At 35.2% G+C, this 24776-nt stretch overlaps 1 protein-coding gene across 1 annotated transcript in view; it reads right to left on the bottom strand.

The window, feature by feature from the left end:
- The window catches only part of Ipk1 (Inositol phosphate kinase 1), a 334853-nt gene that overhangs the window by 31697 nt on the left and 278380 nt on the right, over window positions 1-24776 (bottom strand). Inside the window, exon 7 of the mRNA XM_089090527.1 lies at window positions 9778-9902. Within this exon, the coding sequence (XP_088946653.1) occupies window positions 9778-9902 (125 nt within the window). The remainder of the gene's footprint in view (window positions 1-9777; window positions 9903-24776) is intronic.

Raw genomic sequence — 24776 nt, 5'->3', positions numbered from 1 at the left:
AATCATATCCATCAATCAGTTCCTCATTGAATCTTTGCAATGCTGAAAATGTTGATGTCAGTGTAAAGTATGGCTACTATGAACAGCTTTATCCCAGACACCCCATCTTAGAAAATATACCCATTCAAATATATTCCACTGAAGACTATTTCATTGATTTGTCGTCAACATTTAGTGATTTAAATGTTGTGGTGAAGAAAAAGTCAGATAATACAACTCCAAATGCCGGCGATGGTCTCTCCTACGAAAACTGTATTCTACACAACCTATTCAAACAAATTAATGTCTTTATTAATGTAACATTGGTGAGCACTAGCAATAATTTATCCAACTATGCAAGCTACATACAATTTATGATGATGACGCCAAAGGCGTACAAGGAGATGAGAGGACAATCACTGGGCTATGAATATCGAACAGGCGTTAATACTGAAGGTGAGTTGACTACTGCAGTGACCCAGGAGTATCATCTAGTTGGAAAATTAAATCATGAGATATTCAATATATCCCAATGGCTACCCCCCAATGTCAAGATTGACATAAAGTTGCAGATGGCCCCATCGAATTTTAGTTTGAGAAAAACACTTTTCGCGGGACACGATGAAAGTGTAATTATCCCGTAGTCAATTTTTCATGTCTGAAAACAACAGGTCATGAGCTCTGTTGCGTTTGCAGTGGAAAAGCTAAGAGCCAATGACAACAACATTAAACTTCTCGTCCCCCATACAATCACCAATCAACGTTATATTCCTGCCGGTTCTCGTAGCTATAGCGATTCATCATTTATCATGGGAAAAATCCCATTAAAATTGGCTTTGGTCTTTGTTAGGAGTGGTAGTGCCATTGGATCCTGGACTGAATCCCCCCTTGATTTTAATTTTTTCGATGTATCTAGCTATGTGTGCAAAGTGAATGGTATTCCACTGTACACTAAGTCATTTGACAAAAATTCCTATAGAATTCTGTACGAGTTGACCATGCAATCCCTAGATCATGACTCTCAACTATTTGAAAATGGAATAACCGATTTAACGTTTTCAAAAAAACATGGAGTTATTGTTTTGGACTTGTCAGGCACTCAGGATATGAGTATAGTATAAACTGGGAATGTACGTTTAGAGTGTACATTTGTCAATGCTCTGACTGAGAGTATCACGCTAATATCACTGAGTCAATTTGAAACCTATTGGGAAATCACACCCGACGGCAGTGTTCTACTAGACCTTGCACCATGAATACAAACCAAATAATCAATGTATTTAGTATGGATCCATACATGTCCCAGTACAAGTCCTATTGCATACCTTCGGACTTCATTGAAAAAATTCCAAGCGTTAACAATACCCTAATCATTGTTAATAGCAGTCCATCGACTTTGAAGACCAGTCATTGGCAATGCATCTTTCAAACAGAGAAGAATATTGAATTTTTTGATCTTCTTGGCCTATCGTATAAATTCTATGCTCCGTACATTAGCAAGTTTATTGAAAGCAGTGAGAAAACCATTATTCAAAATCAATTAAGAATACAGGATTTAACGACTAAGACATGTGGCTTTCATGCACTACTCTTTTTCATGTTCAGATGCCGTGGCTGTACCTACAAGCAGTTTCTCAACATCTACGTTGACTTACCTCGATCGAACTACTTTCTAGTGGAGAAAATACTTACAAGTTTATTTAATATTGATTTTATTGCCATAATAATAAAATGTTCCAAAGATGTGTGTTAAATTGTTTATTGATAAAAAAAAAATTATATGACTGAGAAAATAACTTTTCTACTTTTTAGATTTCATCCACTACTAGGTATTTGTCGACAACGACCAGTGCAGATAGATTATCTGAATTCACAGTGTACTGATCCTGATGTACTGCAATGTCAGGGTCACATTTTCTACAGTAGAGTGTGACTTCACTCTTGTCATATCTCTTTTTATAGTCCATGATACTATTCTCATTCATTCTATAGAATTCACATGTTTATATTTGCTTATTTGAAGCAATTTCATAAACAGTGTCCTCAAGTGTCGAATCACATTCCGTCACAGCCAAATAAAAATCAGTGGGTTTATAATCATAACATCCGTTGTCTTCACAGCAATGACGTAGAAACTATATTCTCTTCTTGTTCCAACAGTTGAATGGTTGACCTGGTTTCTCCTCCCAGAAAAATCTAAAACAACGACGATACCAATCTCGTAGCAATAGACTAAAATCACGCTTAGGATTTTTTCTAGTCATACCGGGATATGCATTCTCCCACTGCTTACATTTATTATAATGACAATTGGAGCTTAGGTAACCTCTAGGATGAGAGTCACACACCTCTTCAAGACAGGAATTATAACCTTTAATTTGTACAGCATATCCTCTATGCATTTTACATGGGTTGCATAATCTACACTTTTCATCAAACTCATCAATCATTGTACAATTCTCACATGATGACCAGCTGCCCAGTGAGTACATACATAACCGACATGTACGAAACATTTTGTCATGTGTTGACACTCTCACTGCCACAATGAAACTGAGCTAGCAACATCAAAAATTGTCTGAGATAGAGAGAGAGAGAGAGGAGTAAATCATCCTTGAGCACCATCTTTCTCATGAAAAAAAAGTCCCAATTTTCTAAACTAATGTTTAAAAACATATCCACAATATCATTTTGCCGTCTCGTGTTCGATATATAAATAAATTGTATAAATGAATTTGAACCACAACGTAAAAGCGTTATAAAATAGTCTAATGATGGAGAATTAGTTTCATTATATTGACAAGCATTACCCGAGAAAACATCTTCCTTTGAATAGACAACTCTAGAAAATCATCGTCTAGAACTAAACGTTTTTCCATAAGAATTAGATTCCTCATGATTCGATCTTTCTCGAATCTATCCATTTTTTGAGTCCTAACTCTCTCACAGCCAACTTCAGACTAACCAGAATTTTTTTCTACTCTAAAAAATTTACGCTAGTCTACTATAGAAAGAAAAAAAATGTCATTGATTTAGAAACAATTTTATTGAACATAATTACAAAAATCATATTCACTGATGCATTTTATTCTCATCAATATATTTCGATAGGACATCTATTACTGACCGAAGTTTATTTATATGGAGAATATTCACTTTTCCAGCAAAACATAGCTGCTTCTCCTGTTTAAATTTGCTTATTGATATCACGTATCTAGCGTACATAGTGTCCCATTCAAGACATAGTCTACAACCAGCGGTTATTGCCACAGCTACATTGGGTACTCGTATATCGCTGCTGCAGTTGTCAGCTCCATCATTAATCTCCAATAATGTAAATGCACCACTCATTTTATTCTCTACTAATATCCTCGCAAATAAACTATTCTCATTGAATCCAATTCCCTTACTAATATGAATTGTAAAGAAAACTATTCCTTTTATTCAAATCCCAATCACCAATCAAGTTATACTCACTCTCTTTGAAAAGGTGAAGAGCTTCTATCGAATAATATTGAAATTGCTATACCTCCGAGCAAATTCAGAAGGTAATGTGAGGGAGCTCTGAATCTCCTTGAAAAGGTGTAGAGCTTCTATTGAAACGTCTTCCTGTAGCTTCTATAAAATAACATTGAAATTGCTATGTGTCTAAGCAAAATGGAACCTTGATTACTACTGAGGACATTGAACTAGTGAAAAAGCATATTGAATCTTTCCCGTGCGTTGAATCGCATTATACTCGAGCCAAGTCTACCAGAAAATTCTTGGAGGCAAATCTAAACATTCGCAAAATGTATGAACTGCATCAGGAATACTGCAGAGAACTAGCAAGAAGTGATATTAGTGAGTTCAAGTATCGTGAGATCTTCAACACGCAGTTTAGTTTGTCATTTCATATTCCGAAAACAGATCGATGTGATGTATGCGAGGAAAAGCGTGTATGTGAAGAAAACCGAATTGAAATGGATCAGGAAGTAAAAGACAAGTATGAGGCTCATGTGAAAAGTAAAGTTGAGACCAAGATTGAACGTGACGTGGACAGGTCAAAACTATATATTCCCCCACTTTGTTTTGATCTGGAGAATGTTTTTCCGCTGCCCCGGGGTAATGTTTCTTCTTTTTCTATAAAAGGAAGATAACTACATTCAACCTCACGGCAATTCTTTCATTACAGAGAAGGACCGGAGAGAAAATCAATGAGGTATACTGTTGCATTTGGTCCGAGTTTGAGGCTGGACGTGGAGCACATGAAATAGCTAGTGGACTAGTGGCCATACTGGAAAAAGTCCTTGATAATTACCCTGATATCTGCCAATTAATTACTTGGTCGGACTCCTGCGTGTTCCAGAACCGAAACTCAATTATAAGCTTCGCCATCCAAGATGTTCTAAGAAAATTTCCGCGCTTAGAACAAGTGGTGATGAAGTATTGTGAACCAGGCCATTCAATTATACAGGAGGTTGATGCTGTACATAGCACTATTGAGCGGGGGCTAAAGCATCTTGATTTGTTTTCCCCATTAGATCTGGTGAGGAAGTTACTGAAAGTAAGAAGGATACATCCTTTTAATGTCCTGCAAATGACCCAGTCAAAGTTCTTTGACCTTCAAAAGCCAGCAGCTGTACAAGTACTCGTTGGTACCGTATTCAAAGGTAAAACAACTTGAGTTCCGTCAGGATAACGCTAAGAGAGTTTGGTTCAAAACTTCCTTCTCTGGAGACTTGCAAATGGCTACTATATATCACAAGAATGTAATTCGGTTAAAAAGTGTCCCAACACTTCAGCTGTCCGTGTTGTTGAACGTCTTGTTTTGCCCAAACTTTGTGGCAAAAAGATTGATCTACCTGAGGCGAAAATCAAAGATGTCAAGTATCTCTTGAAGGTCATCCCCAACCAAGAGAAGGAGTATTTTGAAACCAAGATTAAACAGTACTACAAGGCCAAGGGGGATGCTGAACGTTTGGAAGCCTCTCCGTCTACGCGAGATCAAATTTCTCACACACAGATAGAGACAAACACGGTTACGTTTTTCACCCCAGAGAAAGATTCTTGCATCCAATAATTGCCACGCGCGGAGTTAAGATAAGAATCTTAACTGACAGAAAAAAGATATCGATGCATATCTACATTGACAGTTTTCCTTCCGGTCTTCTGTCTGAATTTTTTTTTTTTTTTTGTAAAATATTTGTACTTGCAAAAAAAGTAGCACTTTTGCTAAAAAGTGTCCTAATAGTGTCAGGTGTCCTAAAAAGTGCCATTTAAAAAAAAGTGTCAAAAGTGACACTAAAGTGTCACCGGTGGCAACCCTGCTCAAAAGAATGGCCAAGTTCGCAATAAAGCTTGAAACACTAGATAGCGTTTCCGGTTTTGGCGATGCATGCGTCAGTTTCTACTCTTACCAGTTCTCCATATTCTGTGGTATTTAGCCTAAAAATTTTTCATATGAAAATATACACAACTTTTGCGGCTAAAATTGTCTAATTCATTCCGACTGTGAAACTACTTTTCATAGTGCAGTAATACAGAATGTCAAGATATAAAGTTTTAAAGCAGCAATATTTTTCTATGTAGATTTTGTTAAAATAACATTCTAAGGGGCTTGTCAGTTGAAATTCCATATTTAACCCGGTATCCCCTGAGCAAAAGATGTGCATCCCTTAAAATTCATGTTATCTTATCCCTAGCGGTAAATGAACATAAAATAGTTTTTTCCCCGATTAGTTTCTTAGTTTTTTTTTTGTTTTTGTTTTTTGTCATGCATGATCATCAATTCTTCATTTAATACCATTTAAAATGAAACATAAAATCGTTACAGCCCCGAGATAAATTAAGCTGTAGGTAAAAATAAAAAAAAAAAAAAAAAAAAAAAAATCCGATAGCAAAGGAATCAGGGTCGTACTCGTTTTTTTCTGTGAGAGTCAGGGGAAGCTAAGGACAAGTCTGTACATTGCCTTTTAACGATAAAAAGTGAACCTTCTACACACACTTTTTCACTGTTCGTTAAGGTTAGGGGGAAGTATCTCGGTAGCCTACTTGTCTAATATACAATAACCACTCGAAAATTTGTGACGCGATAAACATGCAAGCAACTTCTTTAACAAGACTTTAGCTCACTAGGCAAACAGGCGTTTCTCATTCCGTGAACAATATTTAAACTTTAGTTTTTTGGGACTGAGGGGCAAAAAAAGGTACCTAGGTTAGGTTAGATCAGGTTAGGTTGCGTATTTAATATAATGCGCTCTAGGCGGCCTCCCTTCCATAATTCTTTGTGATAGTTTTCATTATTTTGTTACTAAAGTAATTATTTTCAACATATTTTCTTTTTCTTCATTAGCATTCACCAAACTTCACTTCTCGAGTGGCTATTGTATATTAGACGAGTACCAGCATCTCTTAGTAAGCATGGCCTGACAAAAACCATGCTAACAAAACTTTCAGTGGAGTTCATGCTCTACTGAGAACCGAAGAGCCAATATCTTTCGTAATTATCCATAGACTTAATTAAACATGCAATTGAAACGTAGGAGTTATTAAAAATAATTAAACTTTAGGAGATATCATTGAATTCAAAAATAATGTTTGTCATCGCTTTGACTGAAATAGAAATGACGCGACCACCTTCGCACAGTAACAGGTAAATGCTGGATACTGAAAGTAGGCATGACATCACTGTAAAACCTTTTATTGCATTCTATCAACTTAACAATAGCAATTGCAAAATCCACAAGGCCCTATCGGAATCGTTCTGAGGTCCCTCATCAAGAAGAAGAAAAACATTTCAGCTTGTCACGAACAAAATGTCCTTAAAGCAGGTATACAAGATTTATTACTGGGGGGGGAGGAGGGGGGGTATGAATTGTAAAAAAGCGAACAAAGTCGAACTATAAAGATTATATAACAGATTATAGGAAACACAAAAGAAACCTCAAGGCTTCGTGATTTCTCCCCTTTTAATAAAGCAACAGCTACACAAGACTAAAAAATCTTGCATATTTTGAATGCTTGGTCATATTTTTTTTATACAATCAAATATTTATATTAGCTTAAGAGCGTAGTCCTTAAGAGTTAGACAAACCTTCATCTTTTTTTAATACAAGTGAAAACACATATTGAAGAGTTCGTGGTAACGAGCTGTAAGTAAGCAGTGATTCGGCTCAATAGTAAGCAAAACTAAAAAGCGGATTTTGATATCAATAGATACATCAAAAGAATTGGGTTATTATACTAATTCCGAATATATAAGATTCACCAATTTTAGTGTCACCACTCGTAAGTTACGAGCCTAAGAAAATTTGCCTGATTTTCGAAAGAGGACAAACATCCCCAAAAAGTCTATGAATCTTAATGAAAATCACATCATCAGATTCAGCGAATCAGCGAACCCTGATATAGAGGTTTCAAGCTCCTATATACAAAAATGTGGAATTTTGCATTTTTTCCAGAAGAAAGATCACGGATGCCTGTTTATTTGTTTTGTTGTTGATGTTTTTTTTTGTTTGTTTTCCCAAGGTGTGATCGTATCGAACTAATGGTCCTAGAAGGTTGGGAGAGGGTGCATTCGAAAGGGAATTAGAGGCAACCCTTCATATACGGAATAATTTATGTTTGATTTGAGTTTTAATATTGCTATTCAGTTGAAAAAATTTAATATTCAGTTGAAAAAAAAATTTTTTTTTAAATTTAATTTCATAAGTAAAAATCTACATATTTTTGCAAAGAGTTTGCTCGTGTCTCGCTACAATCGACTCTTACTCAACAGATTTGAGATGAGATGCTCACTAGAGTTGAATTGCGACTCAACAGAGTTGCGTTTGTTTTGTATTGCGATGTAAACATCTTATTTTTTTATCTCCTTCTTTGGGTGAAAGGTGACACTTGCTCGTCATTTCAAGATAATTTGAATTGTACGAAATGGATGAACATCAAACAGTTCGTGGTATCGAACTGTAAGGAAGGAGCGACCCGGCTCAATAGTAACCGAAACTCTAAAAAACGGAATTTTGATACCAATAGATATATCAAAACAATCGCCTTATTATGCTGATTTCAAATACATAAATTTCATTAGGTTTAGTCTTACTCGTCAAAGGTTACGAGCCTGAGAAAATTTTCCTGATTTTTGAAAAAAGGGAAACACCTCCTAAAAGTCAAGTGATCTTAATGAAAATCACACCACCAGATTCAGCGTATCAGAGAAGCCTATTGTAGAGGTTTTAAGCTTCTACCTGTAAAAATGTGGAATTTCGTATTTTTTGCCAGAAGAAAGATCACGGATGCGTGTTTATTTGTTGTTTTTTTTCCTAGGGGTGATCGCATGGATCCAATGGTCCTAGAATACCGGGAGAGGGCTCATTCGAACGGAAATTAAAAGTTCTATTGCCCTTTTTAAGTCACCACATAATTGGAGGGCAACTATGCCCCCTCCCCTGCCCCTTTTTCCCAAAATAATCCAATCAAAATTTTGAGATAGCCATTTTGTTCGTAATAGTTGAAAGGCCCAATAACTATGCCTTCGGGTATAGAACGCCCCCCCCCCCACAACCCCAGGGGAAAGGTTTTTAAGTTATAATTTTGCCCATTGTTTGCGCATAGTATTTGTTATTGGGATGTACTCATACATTTTCGGGGTGGGGGGGGGACAAGTTTTCTGCTGGGGGTTTGCCCACGGGAGAATTTTCCGTGGAGAGGGAAGTTTCCAGAGATTGAAATTGTCAGGGAAAATTATACACTGGGGGTCTTGCTTTCTCTTTTCTGTCTCAATTTTACGCGCGGAGTGGTTGAGAGTAGTTGTCCGGGGTAAATTTTCACCACTGAATTGTCTAGAGGATATTTCCGTGGGAAGGGGATTTCTTCGTGGAGGTGGGGCCAGATTTCCTGGCATTATTTAAAAACGATCAGAAATTAAATAAAAAACAAGTTTTTTTTTAACTGAAGTAAGGAGTAACATTAGTAAGGAGCGACATTAAAACTTAAAACGAACAGAAATTATCACGTATATAAAGGGGGTTGCCCCCTCGTCAACCCCTCGCTCTTTACTCTAAAGTTAAAATTTTGTCCCAATTCTTTAAGAATGAATCCTGAAACCAGTGTCGTTACTAGCCAAAATGTTTGGGGGGGGGGCGGGGGGAGCTAGAGATTTTACCGACTGGATGGTCCTTTTTACCAATAGTTTGTTGTCAATAATTAGCATAATGTCCGTTTCGAATACAATACGTAAAATCACTGCAAGAGTCAGTAAAACCGCTGCATTTGCCAACCGAGATTCAGATTTCGGTGCATATCATGTCACTATTTTAAGGCTGTTCATTTAATCAAATGGAAAAGTGTGGCACCATCTGTAAAATCATGGCAGGAGTCGGTAGAACTGCTGGTTTACCGACCAAGTTCGAAATTTCTGTAGATGACATGTCAGTATTCCCGTGGTCTTTATTGGACCGAACAAAGAATTTTAGCGGCGTCGGAAAAATCGAGGCGCAAAGCGCCATGATTTTACCAACTTATTTTTTTTACCCAGTGACCGAAAATATGGGGGGTGTCCCCCTCCCCCCATACGTGACGGCCCTGCCTGAAACACAAGGGGCGTTTAATTAGAACAATAAGACACTTTTTTAAAAGTACTAAAAAACTTCAGCGTAAAGAGCAATGTGTTGAGGGGGTAGCAACCCCATTTATATACGTAATAATTTCTGTTCGTTTCAAGTTTTAATGTTGCTCCTTACTTTCAGTTTAAAAAGCTTGTTTTTTTTTATTTAATTACGAAGAAAAACGTAGATTCAACTTGGTACATATTTAAGTTACCTAGAATACATATCTTCTGCGGAATGTGAATGTCCATTGTCAACTTTGTCCTTTTTTCCCAGCCACTCATTCAAAACAGGGATGGCCTCAACACAATTTTCTTCACTAAGTGCCAGATTTCCATCCTAGAATAAAGACAAAATTCACTTTTTTATCCGCTTTCCTGTCCAAAATTTTACTAAAAAAAAAAAAATAGAATGGAAAGACACGGAAAATGGAAAAACTATGCTTATAAAACTTCGATATTTCTTTTGAATGGTACTAATTAAATATTTAAAACCTGTCAAAAAAATAGTTGAGAACTAAAAAAAGTTCAAGATAACAAGAATCAGAAATTAATGTATGGGGGACCAACCAACATTAGAGTTAAAAACATTTAACGAGAGAGATACGAGTCACTATTGTTATTTAATTCATTAAATAAAAAAATGATTTTTTTTAACTGATAAAGTTTAAAATGAACAGAAATTATTCCGTATATGAAAGGGGCTGTCCCAAAGTTTTTTATTGTTTAAAAAAATAAATTTGTGAGATAGAGTCAAACTTTAGCGGAAAGAGCGAGGCGTTGAGGAGGGGACAGCCCCTTTCATATACAGAATAATTTCTGTTCGTTTTAAGTTTTAATGTCGCTCCTTACTATCAGTGAAAAAAAACTTTTTTTTTAAATTAATTTCTGAACGTTTTTGAATTAATGCAGCTTTGATTTTGGCTCACCATACACGAATAATTAAAACTAAATTTGCATATTGATTTTAATTTTTTTGGGCTAAATGGCTTTCTCGAAATTTTGATCTGACGTAACTTACGAATTAACTTACGTAACGAAGTTCTATATTAGTAAATTTTTATTACGTATATTAGGGGATTCGCCCCCTAGTTAATACCTCGCTCTAGAATTTAATCACACCTAGAAATGATGACCCATTATTCTCTTTAGGGAAGGGTCTAAAACATAAAAATGATTTTTCAAGTTGTGAATTTTTTGAGGAGGGGGGAAGGGAAGTTCATAGGAGAAGTATAGCTCCCGAGGGATACCTGCCATCCATTCCACGTGGGTGTAGGTATTAACAAGAATCTACCATTCTCCAGCTAAAAATATTTTTAAAACCCATTTAGTATTCATATTGAACTATTTGTTCAAATGTACTCTTCCGAGCGAAGGGTCTTTAATGAGACATTACCCCACCCCCAAAATGTATACATAAAATCTGGGCTAAAAAGTACCCTTAAAGTTTCCGATACACCCTCTTCCACAGTAAGACTAAAGGAGCCCCCTCCCCACAGTTGGTGAGCAAATATGAAATACTTCATGACAATTAGTAATATAACATATGCAACCTATTATAATCGAACGGTGTTCAATAACCGACTCCCCCCTAAATTCTCATGAATTGGCCCCCCTGCGTATTTGCGTACCAACCTTGGCAAACAGTGGCACAAGGATACACACCTCAGAAATAAAGAGGATGTACTTCTAAAAGACAGCCATTGACCCAAAATGAATATTTCATTTAAGCGGAACTGTTTTTGTCTTTCAGTCTTTATATATAAAAATAACAAACAGTAAAACTTAGCTAATAATACGTTATTTAAGTATGTATAATAAACTTTTATAGGTAATTTAAACTGCGATTTTCTACCTGACTTATTTAATTGTAATTATTTACGAATGTAAAATGTGCTTCCAAGTTTTTCTAAAGCTTTTCTATTTCACTTGAAAAATATATAATTACGAAGATTTGGGCTCGAGTAACCATTTTAACCTACAGGTGTCGTTACAGAGACGGCTGAGGTGGGTCACCTTAACCATTTGAGGTAAATATAAGTTAATTCAAATTTTTAGCAACTTCCAAATTCCGCTTCAGCAGAATAATTCGCTGCAGAAAACATAATGTTACTAATTTGACAGCCGTTAAAGAGCAATTTAAAAGGATTCGGCACCTTAAACATCATTTTGTGAGCCTCGACGCCGGCTGACTGTATCAAAGGCAAAGGGTCCATTAGCGAATTCTCCCTGGGGACTACTTATCACTGAAACCTATTGAGAACAACTTATCATTGAAACAACTCTTTCCTGAATTATGAAAAGAAAATTCTGCTCCGTTTGATCTAAAAAAACAAATTTATACTTCCTAGTGATGTAAGTTTCTTAACTAAATATATCAACTCCGGCACAAAACAAGAGAGGTTACAAGGTTTTTCTAAGATTTCAGAAAAAGTAGATGTCGGCTTTTAGTTTTCTAAAGTTTATTCTGATCCCTTATCCAAGCTCTAAAACCACCCAATCAATTCTAAATAGTTTGGCCAAACAAATAATTTTTGTTTGGAAGAGAAATTATAATGGACGAGATAGGCTGATTCTTTGTTGTATCGAATCCCCTTAAGAAATTCTGTTATAGAACAACACTACTGCTTTTGTATTTTTTTTTTTTTTGCCTCGTGATGAGTGGTATGTGGATTGGAAGCAGTAAGACATACAAATCGAAAAACTAATTTAATTTAGAGATCGTTAAACGGAGAAAAATTTTCTCTTGCCGGGAATCGCTAAAACATGTTTTCCTATCTTACTAAATAGTATGAACAAGAATCAAAACAAAACTGTCCTAGGTCTGAAAATAAACTTCTTAGGGATCATGTAATGCCGAAGTGGTGTAGCACACACAATTACTTATTCCAAATCTCACATCAAAATTCGACCTCTCTTCTAGATTTCTAGAAAATAACTCTGGTAAAACTAAATCAATATAAAAAAAAACTGTGTTTTTTTTTATCAGGAAATCTTTCACTTTAATTGAATTTTCCGAAATATTTTGTATGAACAGAAAGCTGGAGTTTAGCTAAATTGAAAGGGCTGATTGCGATCCCACTTATAGATTCTTCGATTATATCGTACGATCACAAAAGAAGGTGTCCCCAAAAAAGGTTGTTTCATTTAAAAAATATAAGAAAATCGCATTTGCGGTCCAAAAGTAATTTGAAAATGAAAATCATTCGCAATATATTATATTTTTGCTTCCAGGTGAATTTAAAAAGAACAAGATTGAATTATAGAAAAGAAAACCATCCAAAAAAAGCAGAATAATAGTGAAATGTGATTAGCAAAGTCAGAAGAGACGCGAGAAACACGAATAAAAATGGTACCATACCCCACATCAACTTAGCCACAATTAAGCTACTTCCGTCGAAGTTTGGAAGTTCGGTAATGGATCTTAGTTTATCGTTGGCATCCAAGTTTAATTGTATAAATCTTTGCTATTGGAAGAAAACAATAAGCCTTACAATTTGAAAAGAGCAACCAAACAGCATTCCAGACTAAAATGACATTATAAAATAGCGAAAATTCCAGTAGAAAAAGCGACCAAGCACACAACCTTGCTACCAAGATCATTTCACTCTTGTCCAAATCGCAAACTTGTCGCAGACAATTTCGGAGCTAAGTATATAAAGATATTATTTTGAAAATCTAATAAAGAACCTCAAACATCATGTTCTTAACAAAAAAGAGTTGATAGGTGATCCATTTTAAACCACTTCGTAAAGCTTTATTGGCATCAATAGAGTCTGGAACCATTTCTTCTGAAGTCGAGTAAAGAATGTTTGGAGATCTCAGTGAAGTCGCTCAAATAGTATAGGGGATTTCAAGTCGTGCCTCCATAACGAATGGTTCAGTAAGTAGTGGAGACTCGCGTGAAGCCCAGTATCGAGGGGCTAATAACTGACCGTCGCAGGTGTCCCTTCCTTCGTGCCTCCATGCCTCCGGCCTGCCTCCGTGCCTCCGAGACACCTGGCCTCATTGCTTGTTAAAAAATTAGGGATTTTTTTAGACTTAACAGGGAGTTCGCACCAGAAGCTGGCAACACTGATTCTCGCCGTTGTTTGAAATTATTCTGATGTAGTTTTGCTGATATGGAGGGACCAGATCAAGAGGAACCAAATTTTAGGTAAGCCAAGCATAGGTATAGAGTAAGGGCAAGTGATAGTTTTTTTTGTGTGGGGGTGGGGGGTCCAGCCTGCTTAAATAATAGGCTATACCATGCTGTGTAAATATAACCTAGGCCTAGAGGAAGGGTATCTAAATACAGGGTGATTCTGGTGCTCCAGCTGTTTGTTATTACCAAATAACCCTTTCTTAAAAAAAAAAAATGGGCATATTTTATCGATATATCTTGGAATTAGGAGAGAGTGAGTTCTACTGAATGAACTCCCATTAGGTGGAAACTTTTTGAGTGTAATTAATTGAGAAAATGTTTTTATTATAATGTTCAGTTCGGATAAGAAATCTTTCAAAAAATTGCCGAAATTAGCGATACTAACCACTGGCGAAAATAGAAGATGAAAATCATCACAATAAACCTGAAAAATCGAAATTTGTCTCAACTTTATACGAGAAACTTAATATTGTGGCCTACGTCATGATGCCGGCAAGGAAGTGCAGGGGGGGGGGCATTCCCCCCTAGAAATTTGGGACTATAAAGTAATTATAAGGAAAGCAAAGGAAAAGCAGAATAGGTAAAAACCATGGAAAAAATGTTTGTTGCCCCATTGTTGGATGCCTGCCAGTGGATTCTGCGATTCTGACCCACAATAAGGAAAATGTAAGTTCTAATTTGTGACTGAGTAACTCCTAACCAGTTTTTCACAAATGTTTTTTCTATATGATTTGGTTGGAACAAAAAATAAACAAAAAAAAACATTCTCCATAGTAATGAATGGTAAGTAAATAACGATCCTTGTCAATAACAAAAGTACAAGAGCCTAACTATTGATAACATTCAGTCTAAGAATCAGCTTTTTATGGAGATCTTAAATATGATTAGCAATTAGTGCAATTGTTAGAACACAAGGAAGTCTGTATAATTATAGAAAACACAAGGAAAATGACTTAATAAGGGGTAATTTTGGTAAGAATATACCGTCAACATTTGCTTGCACTTGAAGATTTACCAGTGATTGCTCACTCTGTAAAACACCAAGTTGAGAAAAATTGGGTTAGTGAGCCTGTGACGAACATAAAGAATTCTAGGTTTTGTCTTGTCAAGACTTCTGACGGCTCCATAACACCAATAAAAAAATCCACGCTGTTGTGGCTTCTGAGGGAAAGCTCTGATTAGCTGAGTAGTGACCGATTAAAACGGGTGATGGTCCAGGGCCGACGAGTAGGACTACGTGAGTCGCCACAAACCAATGCAGAGGTCGGTGTGAAATAGGAATTGCGTATCGGTGAATGGTGCGTTTACAGACCGGTTGGTAGGGGAAAGAGAGTAATAGTTGGGCGGGTCAAACAGTTTGGCTACCTATCTGGGTGAAGATGCCACTCTGTTGACAAGGAGAATATGGCGATGCCGTTCACTGACGACATAGGAATTCTCTTCCAGGAATTCCGGCTGAATGCTGATCTCACATTAACTGCCACATTTGTAGACCAGGGTTACTGTGACTCCAGCCTGTAAATCATGCATTCAGCAGAACCCGTTTCTATGGAAATCGGCACCAACGTTGTGTTTTGCTTTGACTCAGAGGTCTTCACAAAGCTGAATTCATTTATCCAGAAGAAAGGGTTCCACTTTTTTGATGTCTCGTCAGCATCGCAATCATCATGTTAAAAATGGCACCTAAACCCAAAACTGACCTCAAGACCATAACCACCACCATCGCCATGTTCTGTGTGCCAACAGAAGGAATTTTGTTTAACATTTATCAGAGGTAGTTGTTATTTTTTCCCTCTCCTCCTCCTCTCCACTCGGTAATATTTTAATACAAAAACATATAAATCTTACAACTTAATACATTATCATATCACCTAAACTTCAAAAAATATAAATTATTATATACCAGTCAATGTATTAGTGGACATGAAGGCACACTACCATTTAACTTTTTTCTTTCCAAATATCTATCGCTCCCCCCGTTCCAGGGTGTCCTTCCCCCTCTAGAAGACGCTTTTCTGGTGGCGTTTTTAATTCAATTTCTTCAAATTAATATCCTTAAAATTTAACTAAAACGAATTTGAATTTTAAATGTGGTCTTCCAAAAGGCTTACTCTTACACCTTTAAAATTTTTAACACAAAAAAAACTATTTGATCTCCCGTTGACAGGGTGTCCACCATCCACAAGAAACCAATTCTTGTATTGGCACTTTTTTCCTTCTTTTTTTCTTTTTTTTCCGACATTATTAAGGCCAACCTCAATCAACAAAAAAAAACAAAATGAAACCAACCCATCAACAAAAAAAAAAAAATAACCGACGTGCATGAGGGCACAGAACTGAACAGAATCTTGAACCATGTCTCCTACGGACGAGGAGGCGACCCACGGCTGGGCTGGTCCTTCGAGCTCAAGTGCGTGTGCTCCTCGTCCCCCATTTGCTTGAGTTCTTGATATTATTTTATGAGTCTCAAATTCATTCCAAGATCTAGGGCAGCGGAAGCGATGAATACCATCGGACAACTTGTTATGCTCAGTAGAAGACTTAGTAGTGCAAGACTTAGTGTTTATACTTGTGCTAACCGAGCTTAGTTTGACTTACTGAAGCTCATTTGTCCAGTTTCTTAGGGTTGTCATTTGAGCTGTGATTATCGAGATGATTACTGAAACGCACCAATAAATATCAGAGAAACTAGTTATTTTTTTTTGTTGGTTGCTTTACTTAGTGCTTTTTACTAATAACTTAGTAGTTACAGTTTTTCTGACTGTAGCCTTGGAGTTTTCTCTTCAAATACCCAAAGGCCTGTGTTTAATACCAAGAAAGTTGGATTCTAAGTACATTCGGTAAAAAGGGATCTTTGTGTTCCGGATTCTTTCATGTCAAAGCAGCAGATTCCTATTTTTTTAGTACAATTAAGAATCCGAGATCCAAGGATACGTTTTGGCACAGCCTCTAAATAGAAAAACAAGTCTGATAAAAGAGAAATGGCTATTTGAAAACGTTATAAAAGGCAACTTTTATCACTGGCCAAGTCATATTGAATAGGGCTGCGAAGCGTAACGTCAAAAACAGGAACTTTCTCACATTTATGGATGTCAACAGCAATTTATGTTCCTATTTTATGGTTTTTGTCAGTGAGAATGTACATGCTCGACGCGAATGTTTTGAGAGTGTTTGGCTAACCTAACCTGAGAAATTGATTTATATAATCGCTGGGGGAATTATTGGTCCACGAATGGGGAATTAAGAAACAATCATGGCTTCTTTGATCTTTAGGCTAACCTAACCTGAGAACTTGATTTACATAATCGCTAGGGGAATATATTGATTCACGAAGGGGGAATTAAGAAACATTATGGCTTTCTTTATTCTTAGGTCTGAGGGATAAACGTTCTTTAGGTCAGAGAGAAAAATTAATATTCTATTTTTAAATAGGGCTTCATTGATTTTTACTGTCAGGAGTTAGAAATGACATGACTTGTTATCTTGGAATTATGAGGGAGGGTAAAGAGATAAAAATTCTATTTTTAAATACGGCTTCACTGAGCTTTAAGTCGGAGAGATAGATTAATATTCTAACGAAACCTTAATAGTGTAGCTAGGAAAATTTATGAGATGAAGAGATTAACTTAGGAAAGGGTTTCCTAGAAATTTGAAATGTGAATGCACAGAGATGCCAAAAACAAAAGGAACACGCTGAGATTACTTTTAGGGGATTATTTGGCTGAAACGGTTTTAGACATTTTAGGGAATTATTTCGGCGAAACAGTTAGAGATATTTTAAAAGATGATTTTAGAAAAGGTTATAGAAGAGGTTTTGAGTGCGGTCGTTATAGTAAACAAGTTCTATTTGAACAGTGTCGTGAGGTCCTCTACCCCAACCCCAAAGGGCCCCGATCGCCCTACCCCGATCCAAAGGGCTCCAATACCCCTACCCCAATACAGATCGAGCCCCCCGGTCCCAAAAGGGTCCCAAGGCAACTCCCCGGCCCCCCTGCACCCCCAAGGCCCTCCCCCGGCCCCCTCGTTCGGTGTTGTATGTTGTCTGAAAACTATGATTTGGGGTGTATGGGGTGCTATTTTTGACTTTTCTGAGTTGGATTTCTTAGTCTTTCATAGGTATGTGTTCTCTGAAACCTATGATTTGGGATGGGTGGTTTGCTATTTTGACTATTCTGAGCTGGATTTCATAGCCTATCATAGGTGTGTACTGTCAGAAAATTATGATTTGGAATGTGTAGTCTACTATTTGGACTTTTCAGAGCTAGGATTCTTAGTCTCTCATAGGTGTTTGTTGTCTGAAAATTCTATTTTGGGATGAGTAGTTTGCTATTTCAGACTTTTCTGAGCTATCCTTTCCTAGTATGTTGTAGGTGAATGTTGTCAGAAAATTATGACTTGAGATAAGTAAATTACTATTCTGGGCTTTTCTGAACTAGATTTCTTAGTCCCTCATAGGTGTTTGTTGTATAAAACTTTTAGTTAGGGATTAGTAGATTGATATTTAAGACTTTTATTAGCTAGGCTTTCATAGTATATCGTAGGTGAATGTCGTCATAAAGTTATGATTTGGGATATGTAAATTACTATTTCGGGCTTTTTTGAGCTAGATTTCTTAGTCCCTCATAGGTGTTTGGTGTTTGAAACCTATAGTTTGGGATGAGTAGTTTGCTATTTTTGACTTTCCTGAGCTAGGTTTTTTAGCCTTTCATAGGTGTGTGTTGTCAGAAACTTATGATTTGGGATATATAAATTACTATTTTTGACTTTTCTGAGCTAGATTTATTAGCCTTTCAGAGGTGTTTGTTGTCTGAAACATATAGGTTGGGATGAATAGTTTGCTTTTGGAATTTTCAGAGCTGAATTTCTTAACCTTTCGTAGGTGTTTGTTGACTGAAACTTATGATTTGGGATATGTAAATTACTATTTCGGGCTTTTCTAAGCTAGATTTCTTAGTCTTTCGTTTGTGTGTGTTCTCAGAAACCTATGATTCGGGATTTGTATTTTTGCTTTTTGGACTTTTCAGAGCTAGGATTCTTAGTCCCTCATAGGTGTTCGTTGTCTGAAACCTATAATTTGGGATCAATAGTTTGTTATTTCAGGCTTTTCTGAGCTAAGGTTTCACAGTATTTAATAGGTGTGTGGTGTCTGAAACTTATGACTTAAGATGTCTAATTTGCTATTTCAGGCCTTTCTGAGCTAAGATTTTATAGTATTTTGTAGGTGAATGTTGTATGAAACTTATGATTTTGGATATGTAAATTACCATCTCTGGGTTTTCTGAGTTAGATTTCTTAGTCTCTTGTTGGTGTGTGTTGACTGAAAGTTATTATTTGGGATATAAGGGTCTTAGTCTTTCGTTGGTGTGTTGTCTGAAACTTATGATTTGGGATTTGTAGTTTACTTATTGGACTTTTCAGAGCTAGGATTCATAGTCCCTCCTAGATGTTTGTTGTCTGAAACCTATAGTTTGGGATGAGTGGTTTGCTATTTCAGGCTTTTCTGATCTAATGTTTACTAGTATTTAATAGGTGTGTGTTGTCTGTAAATAATGATTTGTGGTGTGTAATTTTCTATTTAAGGCTTTTCTGAGCTAAGTTTTCATAGTATTTCGTAGGTGAATGTTGTCTGAAACTCATGGTTTGGGATATGTAAATTACTATTTCGGGCTTTTTCAAGCTAGATATCCTAGTGCTTTGTTGATGTGTGTTGTCTAAAAACAATGATTTGGGATTGGTGGGTTGCTATTTTTGACTTTTCTGAGCTGGATTTCGTAGCCTTTCATAGGTAGGTGTTGTCTGAAACCTATGATTTGGGATGGTTAATTTGCTATTTTTGACTTTTCTGAACTAGGTTTCTTAGCCTTTCATAGGTGTGTGCTGTCAGAAAATTATGATTTGGGATTTGTAGTTTGCTTTTTAGACTTTTCAGAGCTAGGATTCTTAGTCCCTCATAGGTGTTTGTTGTCTGAAACCTATAGTTTGGGATGAATAGTTTGCTATTTCAAGCTTTTCTGAGCTATGGTTTCTTAGTATTTCATAGGTGTGTGTTGGCTGAAACTTATGATTTGAGGTATGCAATTTGCTATATCCGACTTTTCATAACCAGATTTCTTAGTCTTTCGTTGGTATGTGGTGTCTGAAACCTATGATTTGGGATGTGTGGGTTGCTATTTTTTTACCTTTCTGAGCTGGATTTCATAGCCTTTCGTAGGTGTGTGTTGACTGAAACCTATGATTTGGGAATGAGTTGTTTGCTATTTTTTGACTTTTCTGAGCTAGATTTCTTAGCATTTCATAGGTGTGTGCTTTCAGAAAATTATGATTTGGGAGGTGTAGTTTGCTTTTTGGACTTTTCAGAGCTAGGATTCTTAGTCCCTCATGGGTGTTTGTTGTCTGAAACTTCTAGTTTGGGATGAGTAGTTGGATATTTCAAGCTTTTCTGAGCTAAGGTTTCTTAGTATTTCGTAAGTGAAGCTTCCACGTCAGTTTTAAGTTCACCAAGACATAAAAAATTTAAAGTTCAGTTCTAATTTTTCCATAGAAGATAGGAAAAGTTATACTATGATTGTGATTATTTTCTATGAAGATAGAAAGTTTCACTTTAATTCTAAATTTTCTTAAATTCAGTTCCGACTTTTCTCAAAGAGATGAAAAATTTAAAGTTCAATTTAAAATTTTCACAACAAAGTCAAGGAAAGTTCAAGTTCTCTTCTGAATTTTCTCAATGAAAAATAAATTAGTCATTGATCATTTCTATTTTTCCAAATAATATAAAAATTTTCCACTTTAGTTCAGATCTGTCTAGAAGAGATGAAAAATTTTAAAATACTGTTCCAAATTTTTCACAGAAGATAAAAAGTTCAAGTTCTCTTCGGAATTTTACCAAAGAACACAATTCAATTCTAATTTATCCAGAGAAAACAAAAATCTTCCACTTCAGTTCTTTATTTCACAAAGACATAAAGAAATTTAGAGTTCAATTCTAAATTTTTCGGTGGAAGATAGAAAAAGTAATACCATACCTGTGAATATTTTCACCGAAGATAAAAAGTTCTAGTTCAATTTAAATTTTCTCAACGAAGTGAAGAGAAGTTCAAGTTCCCAACTGAATTTTACCAAAGAACACAATTCAATTCTAATTTATCCAGAGAAAATAAAAATCTTCCACTTTAGTTCTTTATTTCACAAAGACATAAAGAAATTTAAAGTTCATTTCTATATTTTTCGGTGGAAGATAGAAAAAGTAATACCATACCTGTGAATATTTTCTCGAAGAGATGAAAAATTTAAAATACTGTTCCAAATTTTTCACAGAAGATAAAAAAGTTCAAGTTCTCTTCGGAATTTTACCAAAGAACATAATTCAATTCTAATTTCTCCAGAGAAAACAAAAATCTTTCACTTCAGTTCTTTATTTCACAAAGACATAAAGAAATTTAGAGTTCTATTCTAAATTTTTCGGTGGAAGATAGAAAAAGTAATACCATACTTGTGAATATTTTCCCGGACGATAAAAAGTTCTAGTTCAATTTTAAATTTTCTCAAAGAAGTGAAGAAAAATTCAAGTTCTCTTCTGAATTTTACCAAAGAACACAATTCAATTCTAATTTCACCAGAGAGAATCAAAATCTTCCACTTAAGTTCTTTATTTCACAAAGACATAAAGAAATTTAAAGTTCAATTCTAAATTTTTCGGTGGAAACAAGAAAAAGTAATACCATACTTGTGAATATTTTCCCGGAAGATAAAAAGTTCTAGTTCAATTTATAATTTTCTCAATGAAGTGAAGAAAAATTCAAGATCTCTTCTGAATTTTACCAAAGAACACAATTCAATTCTAATTTCACCAGAGAAAATAAAAATCTTCCATTTCAGTTCTATATTTCACAAAGACATAAAGAAATTTAAAGTTCAATTCTAAATTTTTCGGTGGAAGATAGAAAAAGTAATACCATACCTGTGAATATTTTCTCGAAGAGATGAAAAATTTAAAATACTGTTCCAAATTTTTCACAGAAGATAAAAAAGTTCATGTTCTCTTCAGAATTTTACCAAAGAACACAATTCAATTCTAATTTCTCCAGAGAAAATAAAAATCTTCCACTTAAGATCTCTATTTTATAAAGAAATAAATAAATTTAAAGTTGAATTCTAAATTTTTCGGTGGAAGATAGAAAGAGTAATACTATACTTGTGAATATTTTCCCGGAAGATAAGACGTTCTAGTTCAAATTACAATTTTGTCAACGAAGTGAAGAAAAGTTTAAGTTCTCTTCTGAATTTTACTAAAGAACACTAATTCAATTCTAATTTCACCAGAGAAATTAAAAATCTTCCTCTTCAGTTCATTATTTCACAAGGACATAAAGAAATTTCAAGTTCAATTCTAAATTTTTTGGTGGAAGATAGAAAAAGTAATACCATACTTGTGAATATTTTCACGGAAGATAAAAGTTCTAGTTCAATTTAAAATTTTCTCAACGAAGTGAAGAAAAGTTCAAGTTCTCTTCTGAACTTTACCAAAGAACACACTTCAATTCTAATTTCTTCAGAGAAAATAAAAATCTTCCACTTCAGTTTTAAGTTCCACAATGAAATAAAGAAATTTAAAGTTCTATTCTAAATTTTTAGATGAAAGAAAGAAAAAGTAATACTCTGATTGTGATTATTTTCCATGAAGATCAAAAGTTTCACTTTATTTATAATTTTTCTTAAATTCAGTTCTTATTTTTCTCAAAGAGATGAAAAATTTAAAGTTCTATTCCAAATTTTTCATATAAGATAGAAAAAGTTATACATTGATTGTGAATATTCGACATGAAGATAAGTAACTCCACTTTAATTCTGATATTTCTCGAAGAAGTGCAAAATGTTCAAGTTTTCTTCTGAATTTTCTTAAAGAAGAGAAAAAAGTTAGCTTAATTCTGAATTATACGAATGAAAATGAAAAAACCTTCCATTTCAGTTCATAATTTCTCAGACATAAAAAATTTAAAGTTCAGTTCTAATATTTTCTGTAGAGGATAGGAAAGGTTATACTATGATTGTGATTATTTTCCAGTGAAGATAAAAAGTTTCACTTTAATTCTAATTTTCTTAAATTCAGTTCCGATTTTTTGCAAAGAGATGAAAAATTTACAGTTCTGTTCCAAATTTTTCATAGAAGATAGAAAAAGTTATACATTGATTATGAATCTTCGACATGAATATAAGGTTAATCATTTTGATTCTGAGTTTTCTCTAATAAGTTAAATCTGTTAATGTTCTCTTCCTAATTGCCTTAAAGAATGTATAAAAGTTAGCATAATTATTAATTTTACAAAAAAAAAAAAAAAAAGATGCCGATTTAGTTCTTGATTTCTAAGATACTTAAAAAACTCAATATTTTTTTCTAATGTTTCAAAGAAAATAAAAAGGTTCCACTTCAGTTCTGGTTTTTTCTCAAAGAGATGAAAAATTTAAAGTTCTATTCTAAATTTTGAATTAAATTTTAGCTCCTTTGTCTTATGGATTTACCCCTCAAATTTTTAAATTAGAAAATGAGTGACTCGTTCTATTATTAAAGACAATCGTTCAAACTCGTTCATCTAACCTCCAAAACAATAGGTTAGGTTAGGTATAAATAAATATTAATAAATAAATAGAAACATTTCTACATTTTTAAGTTAGTTTAGTTTAACTTATCATAAGCTCATATTATAGGTTAACCTAACCTTTTCTGTGGGGTATGGTTAGGTTAGGTTAGGCTAGATTAAGTTAGGTTAGATTGGGTTAGGTTAAGTTAGGTTAGCCTACGTACGCTTAACTTAGGTTAGCTTAGGTTAGGTGAGACACAGGCAAAAAGTTAGGTGTATGATTAGGTTAGGTTAGGTTAGATTAAGTTAGGTTCGGTTAAGTTAGGTTAGGCTAGGTTAGCCTACGTACGCGCGCTTACATAGGCTGACCTAGCCTAACCTAACTTAACCTAACCTAACCTAACTTAATCTAACCTAACCTAACCTAATCATACACCTAACTTTTTGCCTGTCTCTCACCTAACCTAAGCTAACCTAAGTGAGGCGTACGTAGGCTAACATAACCTAACTTAACCTAACCTAAGGTTAGATTAAGTTAGGTTAGGTTAAGTTAGGTTAGGCTAGGTTAGTCTACGTACGCGCGCGTACGTAGGCTGACCTAGCCTAACCTAACTTAACCTAACCTAACTTGAAATGCACACACCTATGAAATGCTAAGAAATCTAGCTCAGAAAAGTCAAAAATAGCAAACCACTCATTCCCAAATCATAGGTTTCAGTCAACACACACCTACGAAAGGCTATGAAATCCAGCTCAGAAAGGTAAAGAAATAGCAACCCACACATCCCAAATCATAGGTTTCAGACACCAAATACCTACGAAAGACTAACAAATCTGGTTATGAAAAGTCGGATATAGCAAATTGCATACCTCAAATCATAAGTTTCAGCCAACACACACCTATGAAATACTAAGGAACCATAGCTCAGAAAAGCTTGAAATAGAAAACTATTCATCACAAACTATAGGTTTCAGACAACAAACACCTATCAGGGACTAAGAATCTTAGCTCTGAAAAGTCTAAAAAGCAAACTAAAAATCCCAACTCATAATTTTCTGACAGCACACACATATGAAAGGCTAAGAAACCTAGCTCAGAAAAGTCAAAAATAGCAAATTAACCATCCCAAATCATAGGTTTCAGACAACACATACCTATGAAAGGCTAAGAAATCCAGCTCAGAAAAGTCAAAAAGAGCAACCCACCAATCCCAAATCATTGTTTTCAGAAAACACACATCAACAATGGACTAAGATATCTAGCTTAAAAAAGCCCGAAATAGTAATTTACATATCCCAAATCATAAGTTTCAGACAACATTCACCTACGAAATACTATGAAACCTTAGCTCAGAAAAGGCTGAAATAGCAAATTACACACCTCAAATCATAAGTTTCAGACAACACACACCTATGAAATACTAAGAAACCTTAGATCAGAAAAGCCTGAAATAGCAAACTACTCATCCCAAACGATAGGTTTCAGACAACAAAC

This window comes from Artemia sp. Qi Xiang Cuo, chromosome 6 (genome assembly GCF_049724085.1).
Source record: "Artemia sp. Qi Xiang Cuo chromosome 6, ASM4972408v1, whole genome shotgun sequence".
NCBI classification, from domain to species: Eukaryota; Metazoa; Arthropoda; class Branchiopoda; order Anostraca; family Artemiidae; genus Artemia; species Artemia sp. Qi Xiang Cuo.
The sequence above is the reverse complement of the archived record's forward strand: the minus strand, read 5'-3'. Positions and strand labels throughout refer to the sequence as shown.